Here is an 18,286-nt window from a genome sequence, read left to right as displayed (position 1 = left end):
TAGTTCGACATACGATACTTTATTTCCCCGTGCATCAGTTCCACAATAGCTGCGAGAACGGAAAATCCATCACACCCCGGGTATAACTCTTGGTTGGCATTTTTTAATAATTTTTCATATTCTTCGAAGTCTCCTCTTTCTATTGGTGTTGGCACATCATCTTCCACTTCCTGATTGGTATTTGTCAACGCAAATGGAAAAACGTCATTTAAGATTTCCATGACTTGTTCATTAGGATCCATATAATTAGGTTCAACATTGCCCATTGTTGTCACGTTTGAAGACGAAGCATTGTGTAATTGTTTCATGTGATGGTTCCAAATATTATAGGTCTTTACCATTCCATTCCTTACTAAATGAAATTAAACATTTTCAAAAGTTTCCCTTAACGTGTTGTTACACCTCCTACAAGGATATCGGATTCTAGTTGCACCTTGGTTGTGTGTACGTGCAGAGTCAATAAAATCCTTGATTTCGTTCAAGTATTCGTTGGCATATTTTTTAGGGTTATGCATCCACGTTATGTCCATCATTCCTGCAACCACAATAATAGTACAACAATCACAACAACTTCTACATTATCTTCTCACCTTATGCCTTCGGTAAGGGTCCTATCCCATTCGGGAATGCAAAATTATGGCACGTAATTTACAGCTACTTCGAATTAGATTTCGACGTGGACAAATTTCGGCAGCATGTCTGTACAGTTCTTCAAGTGCATAACAAAGATATGAAATACCTATGTGCCACTAGAAGAATGTACAGAGATGCCACCGAAATTCCCACAACCGAAACCTAATCCTTTAACCGTAAACTACGCGGCATAACTTTGCATTCCCAAACTATCCAAATAATGGGACAATTCAAGAATCAATTGGACCGCAGTCATGCTGTCACATCCATGTGCGACATCCAACTAATCCTCAAACGGAAAACTAAGTTTTACTAAAACAACCAAGTACGAAGTTAATTTCAATTAACTCCGTACATCACAACACATATTTGTATATCACGTACAAATTTGTACATCACGTACAAATTTGTACATATACAATTCAACATTATAAATAATTATAACATAAAAATTAATATAATTTAACAACTTAATATAAACAAATTTAACAACATATTTTCAATATACTTTAACTATTTCATATATATATTTTTTTAAATAAAATCATTATCCACCGAGCGCACGCTAGTCACACACAATATTCTTATACACAATAAATTTTAAGGAAAACTAATGAAAATGGCTTGAAAACTTTGAGTTTTAATGATAAGGACAAAATAAAGGGTAAAGTGAATAGTACCAGGATTGACTTTTTAGTGTAAAAATGTGGTTTTTCGTTAAAGTGAACAGTACCGGGTACTTTTCGTTAAAGTTCCCTAAATTTTAAGGTGTTAGTATGAGTTCACATTGAAAATTTTAAATGAAAAAAACAAAACCCTTACCAAACACAACGAAATACCTTGATGAACCTAGAGATTGAGATGAATGAAGTTTTAGAGGAAGAAATTGAGAGAAAATGGGACCGACGGATCCCGAATTCATGATAACCGAAACAATAATTTGCAGGGGAGAAAACTGCAGCTTTCTCGGTTTTCTCCCTCTGCAACTTATAATGTCAGGTTATAAAGATCACTTTTGGGATGAACACTTTGCGCGACGAATACAAAATTTGTCGCTTAAGTTATCTTAGCATGACAAATACATAATTCATCGTGCAGGTGTTTTTCCCCGTTTTATTTATATCTTTACTAATGTAATCCATTTGCATGACAAATACAAGATTCGTTGCGCAAAGCATTATTATTTTTTTTTTTCTGTTTTTTTCCGTTTTATTTCTTATTGATGTAATTTTTTTTATCCAATTCAAATTATCAAACCAACTTATATATTACCAAAATATTTATTAAACTAATTTATTAACTAAAATATATATTATAACTAATGTAAACTTTAAGCCTTCCATGCATGTAACAGAAAATAAACTCCAACATAATGTTCAAATACATAACATTTAAATAAATTTTATTTCATAAAATTTTTTTCAAATTTGGTCACTCTTCCTCTGCGTCATCAGCATGTGCATCGACAATGGCATTATCAACTTGTGCATGATTGCAGCCTGCTGTACATCGAACTTCCACTTCCGGAACTTCTTCTTCATTAGCTCGTCCACATACTTCTGCTGCTTCTCATCAGTTTCATCAACATCCCAAACAACCTGTAATGGCAAGAAAATTAAATTAAATATGGCAAACAAATTATTTTTAAACAAAAACAATTACACATTCTATAATATAAACTTATCGATAACTGCCACACCATCGAGTTCTTCACGTCCACATGCACCATTTTCCAAGAGTTAAACTCGATAGAACAGTTATCACGCACCAATCCCCCTATATCATAATTAAGTTCGGCGTATGCTTCAGCCGAACTTTTATCAGCAAACGAAGGCAAATGCTTACGTCGGTGTTTCTCTATTGTCACCACAGCTTTCTTCATTTTTTTTCCTACCACAAATATTAAAAACGTAATATAGCCTATTAAAACAACAATTTCAACCATATCAACTGTAAAACAATTAAGTCAACAATAATTTATTATTACCTTTCCCCTTATGAGAGCCTTCTCCATCCAAACCTTTCATTGACTTTAAAACTGAATCGGTCATCGTTTGATATAAAACCTTTGCAAAATAGAATTCTGAAATCGTGTTTATGTAAAACTCCACACACTTTGCGCGACCAATGGTATGTCGCTCAAGGTTCTTATAACTACCCGCTATAAATGTTAGCGTTTAATGCTTGGCTGACCAGTTTGACTATATCTTCAGAACACTTTGCGCGATGAATGGTAGTTGTTGTTGCGTAAACTCGTCTTGCGCAACGAATAGCCGTAGTCATCGCGTAAAGCAATTTTGCGCAACGAATATATTCGGCGCTCAAAGAACCATTATGCGATGCTTACTAGTTTTCGTTGCGCAAACATAGGAAGACAAAAAAAAAAAAACTTTCCGTAAGATAATTAAAACAGTAAATAATTACAAACAAATATTCAATTATAATATTTATTCTACAAATAATTAAAACCTTAAATAAATTTATTTAATCCATTCAATTATTTAAAAACCCATACATGAATTAAACCATAATTAAGTTCAAATACATAACTTATAAAAAAAACCCCTTAAATTTAAATATTGTCATACAAAACATAAATTTAAAACTGCTATTTCGATGGTCCTCCATTCCGCTGGACTTCATAACGCCACCTATGGTATCCTCCCTCCAATGCATCCTCCGTCAACTTCATCACCTGTTCGTTCGTATCATCATCAAGAGTATATTTACCCTATTACACATATATGCAAATAATTAATTCCAACATATAATAAAAAATTTCACTAAATTAATCATTGATCCATCAACAATATACTTACTAATAATTCTTCCATCACGGCCTTCTTCGCATTCTTGGGCACATCTTTCCAAGAATGCCACTCAGCAGTAGGACAATTGTTCCCCATGGCTACAGCAATCGCATGTGCGAATTGAAAATGCTGCCTCAAATCATTCGAGTCAATGTCGGTCACGCTATGATCCTTGTTTTTATCCTCCATCTCACCATGAACAAAATTGTGATGAATAAGGAGAATAGAATTGTGAAAAATAAGGACAGCACAAACGCATATTTATAGGAAAGATGAGGCCCTTGTGCTACGAATTCTTCGTCGCTCAAACATCTGTACTAAATGCAATATTGATTCCTCATTTGATTCCTGATTCACTTGCAGTGAATGGTTGGAGATAAAGCTAGCTGGAACTTGCGCGACGAAATATTTGTCGCTCAAAGTCCAATTTTAGTCGCGCAAGATTCTCGCACCAAATTAATCTTGCGCGTGTTTTTCTTGTTCACTTTGCGCGATGACAAGGCATTTTCGTCGAGTAAAGTTGCTTTTCTGCACAATATTTTTTTTTCCTTTCCTCTCTGTTTTGTGTGATGACATTTTGTGTTTGTCGTGCAAACTGTTTTTTCTACTAGTGTTATTTTTCTAGATACTACTTTCATTCTAGGTGTTGTCCTTTCTTTTTTAATTACTCGTTCCAGCTAATATTGCCGTGGTAGTTGTTTGATACGAACCCCAAGGTCTGGAGACAATGAGGTATGCATGCATATCACCTACTTCCCGCATTTATCCAAACAAAATTTAATAGAATACATCTCTCTTCTGTAACAACACAAGTGATTATTTTGTGGAATTCTTTTTGGAGGAGGATGTGATAGAAACTGTGCTCCTAGAAAGCAAAACCACGACATTTACATTACCTAATTCATCATTTAATGCACCATCCAAAACATCACCTATGGATGAGTGATTCAAATTCAGTAGTGAACTGGAAACCTTACATGACAAAGAAAGAGCTATTTAATTAAATAAGTAATTAACATGACAAAGAAAGAGCTATTTAATTAAATAAGTAATAGCAAATCACGCTTTACTACAATGACGAAAAATAATTATGTTTATGTACTATGGTGCGGTTTTGATTGTCACGATTTCCCTTTTCTCTAACAAGTAACAATTTAGCCCACTAACGCTATCATGTCACTAAAAAAAACATATAATTACTTATCAATATTATACTTTTTTATGCAGGTGCATATGCCAATGAAGAAGGGGAGGGTGAGGGTGAGGGGTGAGATATACACTAGTTTAACTAACTTGATTAAATCCAAATGGTTAATGTTATGAAGACTAAATTTGTAGATAAAATTTTGTAAATCAAATGACATGAAAGTTGATGATTGGGTTATTACTTGAGCGTTGATAAACGTGTTTATTCCTATTAGTGACAAATCATTTAATTTACATATTTTATCTACAAATTTAGTCTTCCTAAAATTACCCAATCTAAATTTGCGTTACTGATATGATGAAGGATGTCATTGGATTTGAAAACCCTAGCTAGCTGCAAGCATAAGAGTGAAGATAGTTAATGACGGATGAGGATGGTGGGCTCGGAGAGGAGAGTCATGTGGAGAAAGATTATAAAAACCATGTGTGCCAAACAAGGTTGGTGAGAGATTAGAAGGAAATATCTGGGAGGGGTATAAGGGAAGAATTAGAAGGTAAAATAATTAACGTGGGATTAGGGTTTGCGATGCGTACAGTATGCAAGCAAACAAAAACCCCTTTGTGGGTCTCTAGCTAGCTCACTCAGATATCATAAGGTCAATGCCTCAATCTTTTTAAAATATTAACTTATAACACACACAGTTTCAGAATCTCACGAGAATTTGGAAAACCCAGAGACAGAATTTTATGTCATTATACTATTATATATTATGTACGTCCAATCTGTAGAAATATAAGCAATAAAATTCAAACCCTGTATTAGTTATATATACATTTCTATTGAGTACTGTACTGAGAAAAAACAAAATTGTACATAAAATTACAAAGATAGAGAGAGAAGAGGACCATGGAGCGAAGTGGGTGGGGGAAAAGGAATCAGAGACGAGGGTGTCTTTCTCTCTCTAACATTTTTTATCCCGTCGTCTCCGGAGCAGGGAAATCTGAAGTGACCATATTTTTTGGTGCATTTGATGGGTTTTGACCAGAGAGAGAGAGGAGAGAGTGAGAGACCTATGTGCTCTTTCTTTTCTTCTCCGTCTAGTGTCATTTTCCAAGATATACTCTCGAGGATAACCAAACCCAAACCCTACAACTTATGGCTTTCTCTCTCTTCCTTTCTTTTTTCTTTTTTTTTCTTTCCACGACTTATCTCTCTCTCTCTCTCTCTCTCTCTCTCTCTCGTGAGCATGTCTGTTTGTTCCAGAAGATTGCTGTCTTTGTTTGCTTTAGCTCAATATCCCTTTTAACTTGTTCCCGCACTCAATAATTTGGTCTTCAAAGCACGCTCACACAACAGCAAGCTTTCTTCTTTGTTCTTCATTAATTGAGATAGCTAGCTTTCCAAATATTCTTTGGAAGAAAAAAAAAGAACCAAATCTCCCCCAAATATCTTCAATCTCAAAAGCAATTACCTCCACCTTTTTCTTTAACTCTTTTCCTCAACTTTCTTCACTCACAAGTTGGATTTGAGTAGCAGCAGGGAAGCAAAAGAGAGAGGAAAAGAGGGGTAGCTTGCTAGTATTTGGTTTGGTAAAGTAGTGAATCAGAAAATGCCCTTGGAAGGGATTTTCAGAGAACCCTCTTCAGCCACAACTACGACTAGTTCTTGTCCAATTCCTGATCTTTCTCTTCACATTAGTCCTCCCAACACTTCCTCTAATTCATCATCAATTTACAATACCACCATTAGTGAAACCCAAAATCCCACTACTAGTAATTCCCAAGCTCACACTGAGCTATCCCTAGGGCGATGCTTCACCGGCGGAGCTCACGAGCAAGAACCACCACAAAACCCTTATCAACAACAAAGTTTTCATCTTCACCGTTCCAACAGTCATTTAAGCCACTTAAATCACGGTGTTTCGCTGCTTGATGTCTCGTCATCAGAGGGTTTAAGGCCGATTAAAGGGATTCCGGTCTATCATCAGAACCGCTCATTCCCCTTCTTGCCTATGGACAATATGATCACAAGAGATCATCACAAGGATTCAAGGATGTGCTTCTACCCAAAACCTCCTCCACCTTCTTCCTATAACCATCTTTCTTTTCCTTCAGCTGCCTCATGTTCCCCTAATACGCCGTCTGCGCCTTATTTCGGAGGAGGAGCCGGCGGTTTGGATCCCATGTCGAGATTTACCAGGTTCTCATCCGTGGATGTGTTTAAATCTAACAATCAACTGCACCACCACCATCATCTTCATCAACTTCATCATCACAATCACTATGGTATTGGAGGGGTTGGACCAATGTCTGAGGGTATCATGAGGTCGAGGTTTTTGCCAAAGCTGCCGACAAAGCGGAGTATGAGAGCTCCGAGGATGCGATGGACAAGCACTCTCCATGCCAGATTTGTTCATGCTGTTGAGTTTCTTGGTGGTCATGAAAGTAATCAATAATTCAAAACCTCCTCTTTTTGTTTTTTTCTTCATCTCTTAAGATATATTTGGAAAAGAAAATTCCCCTTTTAATTCCTTCATTTCTTGTTCTTAATTTCCTTTTATTTCGCGTAATTTTTTGTTATGATTTTTAGGAGCTACTCCAAAGTCAGTTCTTGAGCTCATGGATGTCAAGGATCTCACTCTAGCTCATGTGAAGAGCCATTTACAGGTAGCAAGCTACTCTCTCTCTCTCTCTCTCTCTCTGACACTCATGTGGGGCGGGGTGTTTCTCTCTGTTACACGAGGCACAGTTACCAATGGGGAGCTGTGAATGAAAAGAGTAGTAAGCTATAATATTTGTATTGAGTCTGTCTGAAACTTCTGAACTACTACACACTGACCTCTTACTCTCTCTCTCTCTCTCTCTCTCTCTCTCTCTCTCTCTCTCTCTCTCCCTCTGCTTAATTTCAGAGAAAAACTTTAAAAATGGATGATAAAAAATAAAACAGGCAAAAGTGTCATCATTTCCCAATAATGAAGAATTGTTCATAATTACTTCCTTATCCAACATGAACCTCGTGATTAATGTTTCGTCCTTCCATCTTTATTAATTTATAAACCAAGACAGTCCCAGAAGCCCGCGGAGAGAGGAACCTAGCTACAAATTAAGAGATCTGAATTGTATTAATTAATTAGTTAATTAATGGAAAGAGAATAGTTTTATCATTTTTATGTGTATGTTTATTTAGACTTCTGAATTTATATTATGAGTGCTGATTGAGAACAATTTTTCAGATTATATTTTTTAAACTATATGATGTGCGGGTTGATGCTTGAATTCCTTCTTAAAATCATCAACAAAATGAGTCAAACCTTCAACTGATACATTATTTGGTTTACAAAATATGGTCTAAGATGATACCCCTAACATTTTCCTTATTTTAATATTAATTAATTAAATGGCCAATGACTTTGTAGATGTATCGAACTGTTAAGACCACCGACAAGCCTGCAGCTTCTTCAGGTAATTCGTATTGCTAATCCTTTACCTCTTTTTCTGATTTTTGCTCCTTTAGCAGCCTTAACTTTTTCTTACTTATTACGCTTCACTTCACATTAATTTTAGGGGTGTGTTATCCACACACCCTTTTTTACTTCTCACACACCCCTTGTTAATTTCTACCATTTGATCTTCTTCAATTCACACTATCCAAAGGCCAAAACTTAAAAGGGTGTGTGAGAAGTAAAAAGGGGTGTGTGGATATCACACCCCTAATTTTTTACCGCACACATTTGGAAAAGTTTTGCTTTCCTTCCCTGTTGGTATTTGTTTTCCTTTTAATTGTACGTTAACCCCTATCATAGATCGACCTAGCAGAGCTAGCTGCATATATTTGTAGTCAACATTTGACTATAACACCTAGCTAGCTAATACATATATGCATTCATGCATCCCATGCTTGCATTCCATGCATACATCATTACTATGTCATGAATCATGATACACATAATACTAATGTACCCCATATACAAATAATATAAATGTACATTGTACATATGTAGCTTAGAAATGATTCTTATATGGATGGACCTTAATTAACTTTCATTTGTTTTCCTTTGAAATTAAGGGCAATCCGATGGATCTGGCGAGGACGACATCCTCTCTCCGATTTGCAGCGCAACGGATCAGCATGCCCTACGCAATACTCAGCAATTTCCAGAGCAAAGTGGACCGTCCGATCGGTCTGTGCAACCAGAGGCGGACTACACTTCCAGTACCACTCTTTGGAGTAACTCTTCAAGGTAGGGTTTTCATCACTCTCTTCCTCTCTCTAATGTTATATATATATATATATACCTGAACTTTTAAATAGTGCATGATAGTTTTTCTGGGGGAACTTAAATTATAAGCGTACTAGTACTGCTTCCTTTTTATGCTTTTGCATGGTACCTTATGTAGCTTAATGTAAAATCACGTCCACCATCTTTTAACAAAATAACAGGGTTCCTTGTGGGCTGTGGCCAAGCAGCTTTTGCTTTATTTTCTGCTGGTTATTTTCCTCTTTCTTCGTCTTTTCTCTTCTGCAAGATTTTCTTTGGTTGATTAAGAAATCTTATAAAATAGCTAAGAATCGCACTAATAATGCTCAAGGTAAGACTTAAACAATAAATTCCATTACACAAAATTACAAATAAACTAAAGAAACAATTTTAGATCAATATTCTTTCCTTTTTTAAAATAATTCCTGCGCAAATGATGAGGTTTGTGGCATAAACATTAATGGGTTTTAAAGAAAAAGTAGCAAACACAATCAGAATCGTTAGCTGAGATAAGAAAGCAAATGGTAACACTTTTTCTTTTTTCTTGAGAATTATTAAATAAAACTTGGAACTGTTTTTTGGTATTCCTTATGTTACCGATATTATAATCTGGTTCCTATTCTCTCCAAGAGGACGTTGCAATATATGACCAAAAATGTCATTCCCTCTTGCTCTTGCTCCCCCCTTTTTTCCAAAGTTCGAATAACTATATGTTATTTTATAAATTGTACTCCACCCTTGACATATACCCAGTCATGTCAAATGTCATTTAGCTTCTCTTTGACTAAAACAAAAAGATAAAGTCCTCTTTTTGTGTTTCCTTTTATTAGTTTATTTCTATAAACAAATTAAAATTTCAGAGCAACAAACTCTTCAGGGAAGTGTTCCTTAAGGGTGCGTTTGGTACGTGGGACGGGACGGGACGGAACGGGATGAGGCGTTCCCTCCCGCGTTTGGTGAATCAAAAATGGGTGGAACGGGCTGTTCCACGGGACAGATTTTGGGTGTTTTTGCGTCCCGCCTCCCCCCCTGGAACGGGTTTGTTCCACGTCTGTGGAACACAATGTTTTACCATTTTAAGACAAATATACCCCATGTCTTTTTCAAAAATTACACCTTCGTTCCATCCCGTCCCGTCTGCGTACCAAACGCACCCTAACTGTGCGCACTTATACCAACTTATCATACACCCAACAGTAGCAATTTGAGTCGTGCCTGTGCCTCATACGGCTGTTGGGATTATCTAACTAGGTGCCGTATTCTGAGGACAGTAACCAATACATGGCAGGAATGTGAATTGTGGAGAGGAAGTATGTGAATGGGGATGACAACTAATAACGGAAAAATCTGCTCCAATGCGACTCTTGGCATGTGGATCGACTAGTGCGCGTAGCCTGGAGTCATGGCCTTTTGGTTAGAGAGCTAACTGTAACTTCTATCCCACCAGCTATAGCTAGATAGAGGAGAGTTACTTGTGGATGCTACTAAACATGATCCGATGTTCTAATTAACTTGACTAGTTCAACAAATAGAAGATAAGTCGTATGAATTGAGAAGGGTTTATACGTAATTTATAGAGGATTTAGATGAGTCAATTGTAAAGTTAGATAGGGAACTTAAGTTGCATTCTGTAATCCTCGCCTTGAGTGAGGAGAATAAATCTTTCCTAGGCTCTGATACCATGGCGACTTGAAGAATGAAAGCAAGCAGATTGAGAAAATCTTGAGAGAAAATGAAAGCTCTATATTTGATTATCCGAAAAGAATGATTACATGGCAGTGATGAGTACATCAATGAGTAAGTATACACCCAGATATTAAAGCAACCAACTCTAACTAATCAAGAGATTTAATGAATTAATGTTTAACTAATTATAACAAACTAGTAATTAACAACAAACCATACATGTGACAAGTAGATGTACTCTCTTAGTGCTTGAGTTATCAATGACCAAAAAATGGTGGGGTATGTACGATGACTGAAGAAATCCTGAAACTCATTTAAACTAGAGGTAAGATCATCTCTCGTGTCATGTCAAGCATGACAATGTTCTTGTGCCTCATCATGCCTGATTTTGTCTAGCTAGTTTTGGGTTTATCCTGGATTTCCCCAGGGATATCCCAATTGTATGCAACATTCTGCCGTAGTTTTAGGCGTAGCATGATCATATATATATGCTCGTGCCTTACCCATATGGTAGCTTGTATGTGGCTAATTTTAACTTGATACTAAGTCAAGCCTAATTAGGCATTTTGTTCGGGAAATCGTGTCTATTGGTTGTCTGATCATTTATCACGGCTATGTTCACTAAGTTCTTTTGGAGTTTTAATTATTACACTAAAGTTGTGATGTTTTTGACTTAACTGTGCACCCATAAATAGGTCAATCCGTAGTTTAGTCTCCTATATTTGGTAGAGGTTGATTTTTGTAAGCTTGTGAGAATTGAGTGTATTGAGGATTCTCCATTAAGAATTGTGTTTAGAGTAGGTAGATTATTTAAGAATTCTGGAGACATGCATTCATTTCCTCTTCAATTTGCAATGTTCTCCTTCGTTTGTGAATTGATCATCGCTTGTGGGTTCAGCCCAATTCCGGTTTAGGGTTTAGATTTCGCTCATTGTGATATTTGGGTAAGGGTTTTCAGTTGTTGAACATGAATTTCGTAACATTTACTATTGAAGCAAGGTTCTATATAAAAGACTGAAAGCAATGGTCGTTGAAGGATCCAACCTAGCTAAATTGGAAAGGATTGCCATGAACCTTTGGAGCGAATTGTTTTTCGCAGGCTGAGTGTGAAATAGTGGGACGTACTTTATAAGAAGGAACTATGTGCTATTCTGCTGCTGATGATTGTGAAAAGTGTGTTACAAGACAACCATATTTATGCTAATTCTTTGATAACCACGAGTAGTCCAACAGGTACATGTAATACGGTGTCATTTTACTCTGTAAATGGCTGGTGGTGGCATAGTGAACCTAGAACTTAGCCTAATGAGTGGCCCTTTTTACTGGAGACCTTCTCTTCAACTTTAAGGAAGGTTTAGTTTAAGTCGACATAGAAGTCTAGGAAATTCACCACATGATATAACGGGACATTTTGTTATATTTTGATCGTTTGTGTTTCTACATTTAACTTTAAATTTCTTGCTAAAGTTGTTTTTTTTTTTTCTCCATGAAATTAATCTGAGTAGTCGAGAGGCGTTTCCACATACTAATTCTCATGACATGGACGGGCAAACACCAGCAGTATCCTCCCAATTACAGAAAATATCTGGTCATAAAATTCAGGTACTAAATCAATGTTTTCAATTTTCATATGTATTTGATCAACAGATTATAGTATTTTAAATTCAATATCGCATGTACAGAGAACATCCACCGTACGAGCATTCATGCATGAGCATGTATAGTGGTCCATTATTTATAGCCCGAGGCACCTATAAAAGTTAAAAGTTGTCTTGATTTTCATTTAGAATGAAAAAGCTCTTTATTCCCTCTTACAAACAAATCACAATCTGACAGGTATATAAAATGATATAAAAATAAATGTCCGTATGAAAAATCATAGTTATAAACCACAAAAAAAGTGGGAGAAAAACCCATTTCTGTTTTCCAGACCATAACAAAGTATAAATTCAATTCCCACATTCCACATTTACACTCTAAAAGTCAACATAAAACCCTAGCTTCCTTCTGAACCCAAAAAGTGGTATATCCCTCTTTCCCTCGCTTCATTTTCTCATTCCCAAATGGCCACGGCCGCCACTGTGCACCCCTTGGTCACAGTCCAGTCTCTGGACGGCAACATGACCACCGGCCAGACCCAAGCTGTCCCCTTGCCCAATGTCATTAAGGTCTCCATCCAGCCCGACATCGCCACCTTCATCCACCTCTATTTCATTTTATTTTTTTTTATACAAAAACATTATAATCGAATACATTTTAATTTTCATCATATGATCTAGTCTGGGATGAGAGAAATAAACACAAAGCCTCGTGTGGTCGTCCGTTGAAAGTGTTTCTCCCACCTTGTACGTATAATGCATACATATATGGAGCATCTCTTCACATGCACACCACTGCATTCAATGCATTTATTTGGTTATAACTTACCATACATTTAAGCCATGCATTAATCTGGAAAAGGTTGTCTGAATGCCGTACAGGAATGTGATTCAAACAACCTGAAGAGCTATCTGGGATCGAACTTTGATACCAGACATCCAAGCTTGGAGTTCACGCTAGGCAGACCGGACTGGAATGGCAAAGCACATGAGTGATTCAGTTTCTGTCTTTTCATGGTTTACTTTCTTGGAATCAAAGTGTTAGAAGAGCTTAAGTTGAGTTATTTGAGTGGATAGAAATTCTTTTAGGACTGTTATGAGCAGCTATATTATACGTAGCTGCTTCAGTTTCCTAAGTCCTTTAACTGGGCGAACAAGGAAGAGAAGAAAAGGTGTGTATAGAGGGGAAGAGAATTCACATCAAAATGGTGGATTGGTTCGCCTCCTCATTTCGATTATGGCTATGTATATCCCAGCCATCCATGTCTGACAGAGACTGGGAATTTTCAGGGTAAAATCCAGCTTTGGTTCCGTGTAAGGAATCATCGTAAGTTCGACGGGAAAATCGTGATTTTCCGTGTTAGATAAATGAGAGTTTATAACATCATACTTGTAAAAGTAGGGAAGGGGTTTCTCATCAGAAATGAACAGAGCTTGTATTTCTTCAGTTTGAATCTCTATTGTTGCCCAATTAAGTACTTGTATTTCAAAAAAATAGTTGGCACTGCAGCATAAAGTAAGGATTAAAATGCCTTTCCAATTCAAAATATTTTCTTAATCCAATGGACTGTTTTTTTTTTTATCCGATATTATTGGTTTGTTCTTTATTTTAGAAGCAAGCCCAATCCCCAAATCTCCATTTTTTCTAGTAAAACAATCAAAATTTTAAAATAAAAAAACACAATAATATTGGATTAACCGTTCCAATATGGTTTTTAAGCTCCAACTAGGGTTGTAAATCGGCTTGAGCAATTCGACTTCAGCTTGTTTTGGGCTTGTTCAAGTTCAATTTATACCTGAAATGAGTTGAGTTAGAATAAAATACATGTTAGGCTCCCTAAAGAAATGAGCTGAGCGTAGCTTTGGTATGTTGCAAATTTTGAACTTGTATTTTCTTAGAAGACAGCCCAGTTGGGTAGATGATTTTCAAAATAGATCATGAAAGTTAAATGCCTCTTTGAATGTGTAATCATCCATTAAATTGAACAGTTCTTTTGTCAATATCTGGTGCTAGGCACTAGTCGCTAGGCTTATAAGTTAGTCCATATCAAGGTTCTAAAAGGTGCCAGGCGTTAGTCAGGCGGTAGGCATAGTCCTAACCTAGGCGGGAGCCTAGGCAGTTTTTATTTTAATTTTAATTAAATTTATTATATAAGAAAGAAATAAATGTCTACTTATACTTAAAATACATAATTCTATTGGGTACATAAATTGTAAAATGGAATGACATATATATTATAAAGTATTAGAACATGTTGAAAACGTGGGAAACGAGCATATAATGTGTGTTCATTTAAGTATTTAACAAGCCACTTACAATCTATTGAAAAATTAAAATGCAAAATGAAAGTTATATTTTTTCATGTCCAAGAGAGAATTGTGACCTAAACGGGTGCCTAGGCGGGTTTAGATGGGCTACTGGGCACCTAGGCAGGTCTATATGGGCTACCAAGCACCTAGGCGGGTTATACAAGCGCCTAGGCAGGTCTATGCACCCTTTCTTAATTTTGAAACGCCTAGAGAATAATTGATGCAGTGGTCAGCTGCCTCTATCAAACAATATTTTTTATTACAAGCTATGTTCTACGTTAAGCGAATGAGGGAGAGTTTGAACCCAATATGCCAATTCAAATAATTATCTTAAAATTATTAGATTTTAGGGTCAATTATTATTATTATTATTATTTAACAAACGATAACGGTAATGGATTAAATTGTTAGTGGTTAGAGGGGAGAGAGAGGGCTGGAGGTTGAACTCGCACTAAGGTGTATAAACATTATTTTTTTTGTCACTATTATATAGTGCCAATTAGGGGTGGGCACTTAGAACCGAAAACCGAAACCAAAACACGAACAAAATCGAACCGCACCAAACGGTTTGGATTTGCAGTTTTGGAATGGTTTCAGTTTTGAAACCGAACCGCAACATAGAAAACGGTTTGGTTTCGGTTTTGACTTTTGAAAACCGCACCGAAACTGAACCGCACCGCAAATATTAATAAACATTTAATTAAATGTCCATATTAAATTTCATGTTTTAATTGGTTGTTTGTTAGAATCCATGCACTTAGTATGAATTCAATCACACTAGAATATCATCATTCATCACTTTCTTTCGTTCATTAACTTGAAAGACCTTTGTTATTTTATATCATCACACACACATAGACTAATCTTGTTATCAAGAGTCGAACAATGATCTAATGAAGTCCACTCATTTGAAGCATGATATCACATATTCTAGTATGAAAGTTTCGCTCACGTTTAATGAATTCAAAGTTATTCAATTTGTATTATGTTATACCTTGTACGGGACACCCTTTTGTTGCACAAACATGTTTTAACATCACAACTGCATGCAACATGTTAATTGTTTATATAACAAATGTCCTTTTCCTATTGCTACTGGGAAATGCTTATTTATATGTTAAATTGCAAATTGTACATTGTTTTCTTAAAAACCAAACCAAAACCGTTTGAAACCGCACCAAACCGAACCAAACGGTTTGGTTTCATTTCTGTTTTGGCTTCAAAACCGCACTGAACCAAACCGCAAAAAATTTCGATTTCGGTTTCACTCAAAACCGCACCAAACCAAACTGTGCCCACCCCTAGCGCCAATATGCTTAATTATTGTTTACCGACCTAAATTGTTATGTAATAATTACACACAGAAATTTAATTTTTGTATTAAAATTAGTTCACTCCATTTAATTCTAAAGAAGAAGAATGTTTATGCAATCTTTTTTTTTTTTTTTTTTTTGACTTCGTTCATCTTATTTTTCATCCAAACGTATTCATCATTTTTTCATTCGTGTTATGTGCTCAGGTGGTCATTGATTGCTGGAAGACTTCCAGGAAGAACAGCGAATGATGTGAAGAATTATTGGAACACACGATTGCGGACCGATTCTTGCTTGAAAACGGTGAAAAATGAATCCCAAGAATCGAGAAAGACCATTGTGATAAGACCTCAACCCCTAGAGCTTCACCAAAAAATCATATTACTTGAGCAATAAAGAACCAATACTGGACCATATTCAATCAGCAGAAGATTTAAGTACGCCATCACAAACGTTGTCGTCGACAAAGAATGAAAATGATTGGTGGGAGACCCTGTTAGAAGACGAGGATATACTTTTGAAAGAACTGCATGTCCCAGCATTGAGTTGGAGGAAGAACTCTTCACAAGGTTTTGGGTTGATGATATGCGATAGGTGGCAAAATCATGCGTCAGTTTTCTGAATAAGGACAGGAGAAGTGATTTCTCCTTTAACATGGACCCTTGGAATCATTCAAAAGAAGAATAACCAGTGAAAATGATTCTCACTTCTTTAGTATCATCTAGTATGTGTACTATTATTTTCCTTACTCGTACTAGTTTAGTATTATTGTATGATTATAAATAATAAATAAAAGCTCCCCACCTTATTCAACAGCTGTAAAATCTTGATATCTTTTTTTGTAGAAGTCACATCAAATGAAATAAAATCAGCAACTACCACTACCAAGTTTTTTTGTGGTTGAATCTTAGAAGCAATACAAACGAACATCTTAAAAGAATTTCTGTACTTGTTTCTTATCCATTTCAAAGATTCCAAAGGTTACCCACAAAAAAGAAGTCATTACCGCTCTTACGTTAATCAAAACTGCCTCGTGATCTTGTTAATTAATTGGACCATATCTTCAACCCAAAAGTCTGTGAATGGATCTTCGTCAAACCCAAGACTAGAAAATGCTGTTTTGTGAAGTACACTATGGGGGTTCTCATCCAACAAGGTTTTTCAACAACCAGTTTGATTTTCTATTGGATGGGGTCCTTGGAATTTTTAGCTAGTGGTTTTCTGATTGATTTTGTTTTGCAATCGCCATTTGACCTTCTAAACATATTGAACTATTGGAGAATGTTTGTGGTCGAGGTCTTATAGCGATGGGCTTCATTATCTTATGGAGTTTCACTTATACCTTTTCTGCATGAGAAGCTATCTTGCTCCGTATTCGAGTGTTTCAATAGCTTTTCACATCATTCCCACCTCTTCCAGGAAGTCTTCCAGCAATCTATGACCACCTTATCTATGAACAGAACGAATGCATCAGATATTGGGTGAAAAATCATAGTGGTTTAGCGAATTATTCCACCTTCCATCTCACCCCTCCCCAGTATCAAAGTTGTGAAAGAAACAAAAAAGTGAAAAAGGCAAACCAAACAAAAAGAAAAAAAAAGTAGCATTTGCATTTTGTAATAAAAAATACTTTTCGAAACGTTGTGTATAAACTTGGGTAAAATGTCTATTTAGTCTCTAAATTATAATCTGCGTGAAAATTAGATTGCTAAACTATTTTTTCGAAAAGAAACCAGTCAATTTACATCCCTAATATTACATTTGAAACTATTTTATTCAACTTTTTTTTTTTATCAATTTAAGCCATGTGACTTGCATGTGATACACTTTAGAGAGTAGACCAGTAGTTTTTCATAGTTTAAGGACTTATTTTCTTCGAAGAAATAGTGTATGGAGTAAACTTCAAAGGGTAAATTAGACGTTTGATTCACAACCTATATCCAACATTATAAGCTTATAGGCAAAAAAATGGCAGCAATATCCTCTAAAATGTGTCATGTGACTTATAAATTGACAAAAAATTGGATAAAATAGCTTTGAGTATAATATTATGGGGATGTGGCGATTGTTTTATCCAAAAAATAGCCTTTAATATAGGGACTTATTTTATCCAAAAAATAACTCAGGAACTTAATTCTTACTAAGGTGATAATTCAGGGACTAAATCGGCAGTTCATGCTATAAAATTTAAAGCAATAAAGATAGATGTGGCGATTGTTGAGAATGGGGGACCTTGTATGACTTATAAGTTAGGCTAAAGTTCATATTGCTACTTGGTTTTATGGTGGAACCTTAACTTTCTTCTTGGTATTAGAGTAGGTTGTCCCACGTGTAAAGCCAAACGGCCACATGTGTTCCACGTCACCCGTTGTGTTGTAACGTTTTAGGCTTAAAAATTCGCCGCATGTGAGGGGGTGTCTTAAGAATGAAGGACCTTGCTTTGTCTTATAAGTAAGTTGGCTACTCCCTATGTTGCCCAATTAATTTTATTGTGGAATCTCAACTTTCGTCAGCGATAATCTTACACAATT

General features: G+C 36.0%; 2 protein-coding genes, 1 long non-coding RNA gene and 1 pseudogene across 3 annotated transcripts; 2 read left to right on the top strand and 2 right to left on the bottom strand.

Annotated features, from left to right (window-relative positions):
* Window positions 1-1,930: 1,930 nt before the first annotated feature.
* Window positions 1,931-2,764, bottom strand: LOC114822501 (uncharacterized). The gene is made up of 3 exons (XM_070816627.1): window positions 2,621-2,764; window positions 2,333-2,523; window positions 1,931-2,231 (listed from the first exon to the last, which is right to left on the bottom strand). Exons 1-3 carry the CDS (start codon window positions 2,682-2,684, stop codon window positions 2,055-2,057), a joined length of 432 nt encoding a protein of 143 aa, XP_070672728.1. The 5' UTR covers window positions 2,685-2,764; the 3' UTR covers window positions 1,931-2,054.
* Window positions 2,765-3,130: 366 nt separating this feature from the next.
* LOC114822728 (uncharacterized) lies at window positions 3,131-3,676 on the bottom strand. The gene is made up of 2 exons (XR_011578303.1): window positions 3,453-3,676; window positions 3,131-3,364 (listed from the first exon to the last, which is right to left on the bottom strand). It is a non-coding gene; the product is annotated as an uncharacterized lncRNA (long non-coding RNA).
* A 1,815-nt stretch (window positions 3,677-5,491) lies between these two features.
* LOC103405834 (transcription repressor KAN1-like) lies at window positions 5,492-13,607 on the top strand. The gene is made up of 6 exons (XM_029097174.2): window positions 5,492-7,034; window positions 7,180-7,256; window positions 8,006-8,051; window positions 8,656-8,830; window positions 12,040-12,136; window positions 13,015-13,607. The coding sequence occupies exons 1-6, from the start codon at window positions 6,200-6,202 to the stop codon at window positions 13,126-13,128; spliced, it is 1,344 nt and encodes a 447-aa protein (XP_028953007.1). The 5' UTR covers window positions 5,492-6,199; the 3' UTR covers window positions 13,129-13,607.
* Window positions 13,338-16,442, top strand: LOC103415380 (transcription factor MYB113-like; annotated as a pseudogene).
* Window positions 16,443-18,286: the final 1,844 nt, after the last annotated feature.

Source organism: Malus domestica, chromosome 17, assembly GCF_042453785.1.
Source record: "Malus domestica chromosome 17, GDT2T_hap1".
Lineage (NCBI taxonomy): Eukaryota > Viridiplantae > Streptophyta > Magnoliopsida > Rosales > Rosaceae > Malus > Malus domestica.
This window is presented reverse-complemented; position numbering and strand designations above follow the sequence as displayed.

Excerpts from the sequence above, each read along its gene's own strand:
- LOC114822501 (XM_070816627.1), bottom strand. The coding sequence starts at position 2,684 with ATGACCGATTCAGTTTTAAAGTCAATGAAAGGTTTGGATGGAGAAGGC. Across the intron at positions 2,524-2,620 it reads AGGCTCTCATAAGGGGAAAG|GAAAAAAAATGAAGAAAGCT; the intron begins GTAATAATAAAT and ends TATTTGTGGTAG. Across the intron at positions 2,232-2,332 it reads TGGACGTGAAGAACTCGATG|GTTGTTTGGGATGTTGATGA; the intron begins GTGTGGCAGTTA and ends TTGCCATTACAG.
- LOC103405834 (XM_029097174.2), top strand. The coding sequence starts at position 6,200 with ATGCCCTTGGAAGGGATTTTCAGAGAACCCTCTTCAGCCACAACTACG. Across the intron at positions 8,052-8,655 it reads CAAGCCTGCAGCTTCTTCAG|GGCAATCCGATGGATCTGGC; the intron begins GTAATTCGTATT and ends TTTGAAATTAAG. Across the intron at positions 12,137-13,014 it reads TATCTGGTCATAAAATTCAG|GAATGTGATTCAAACAACCT; the intron begins GTACTAAATCAA and ends AATGCCGTACAG.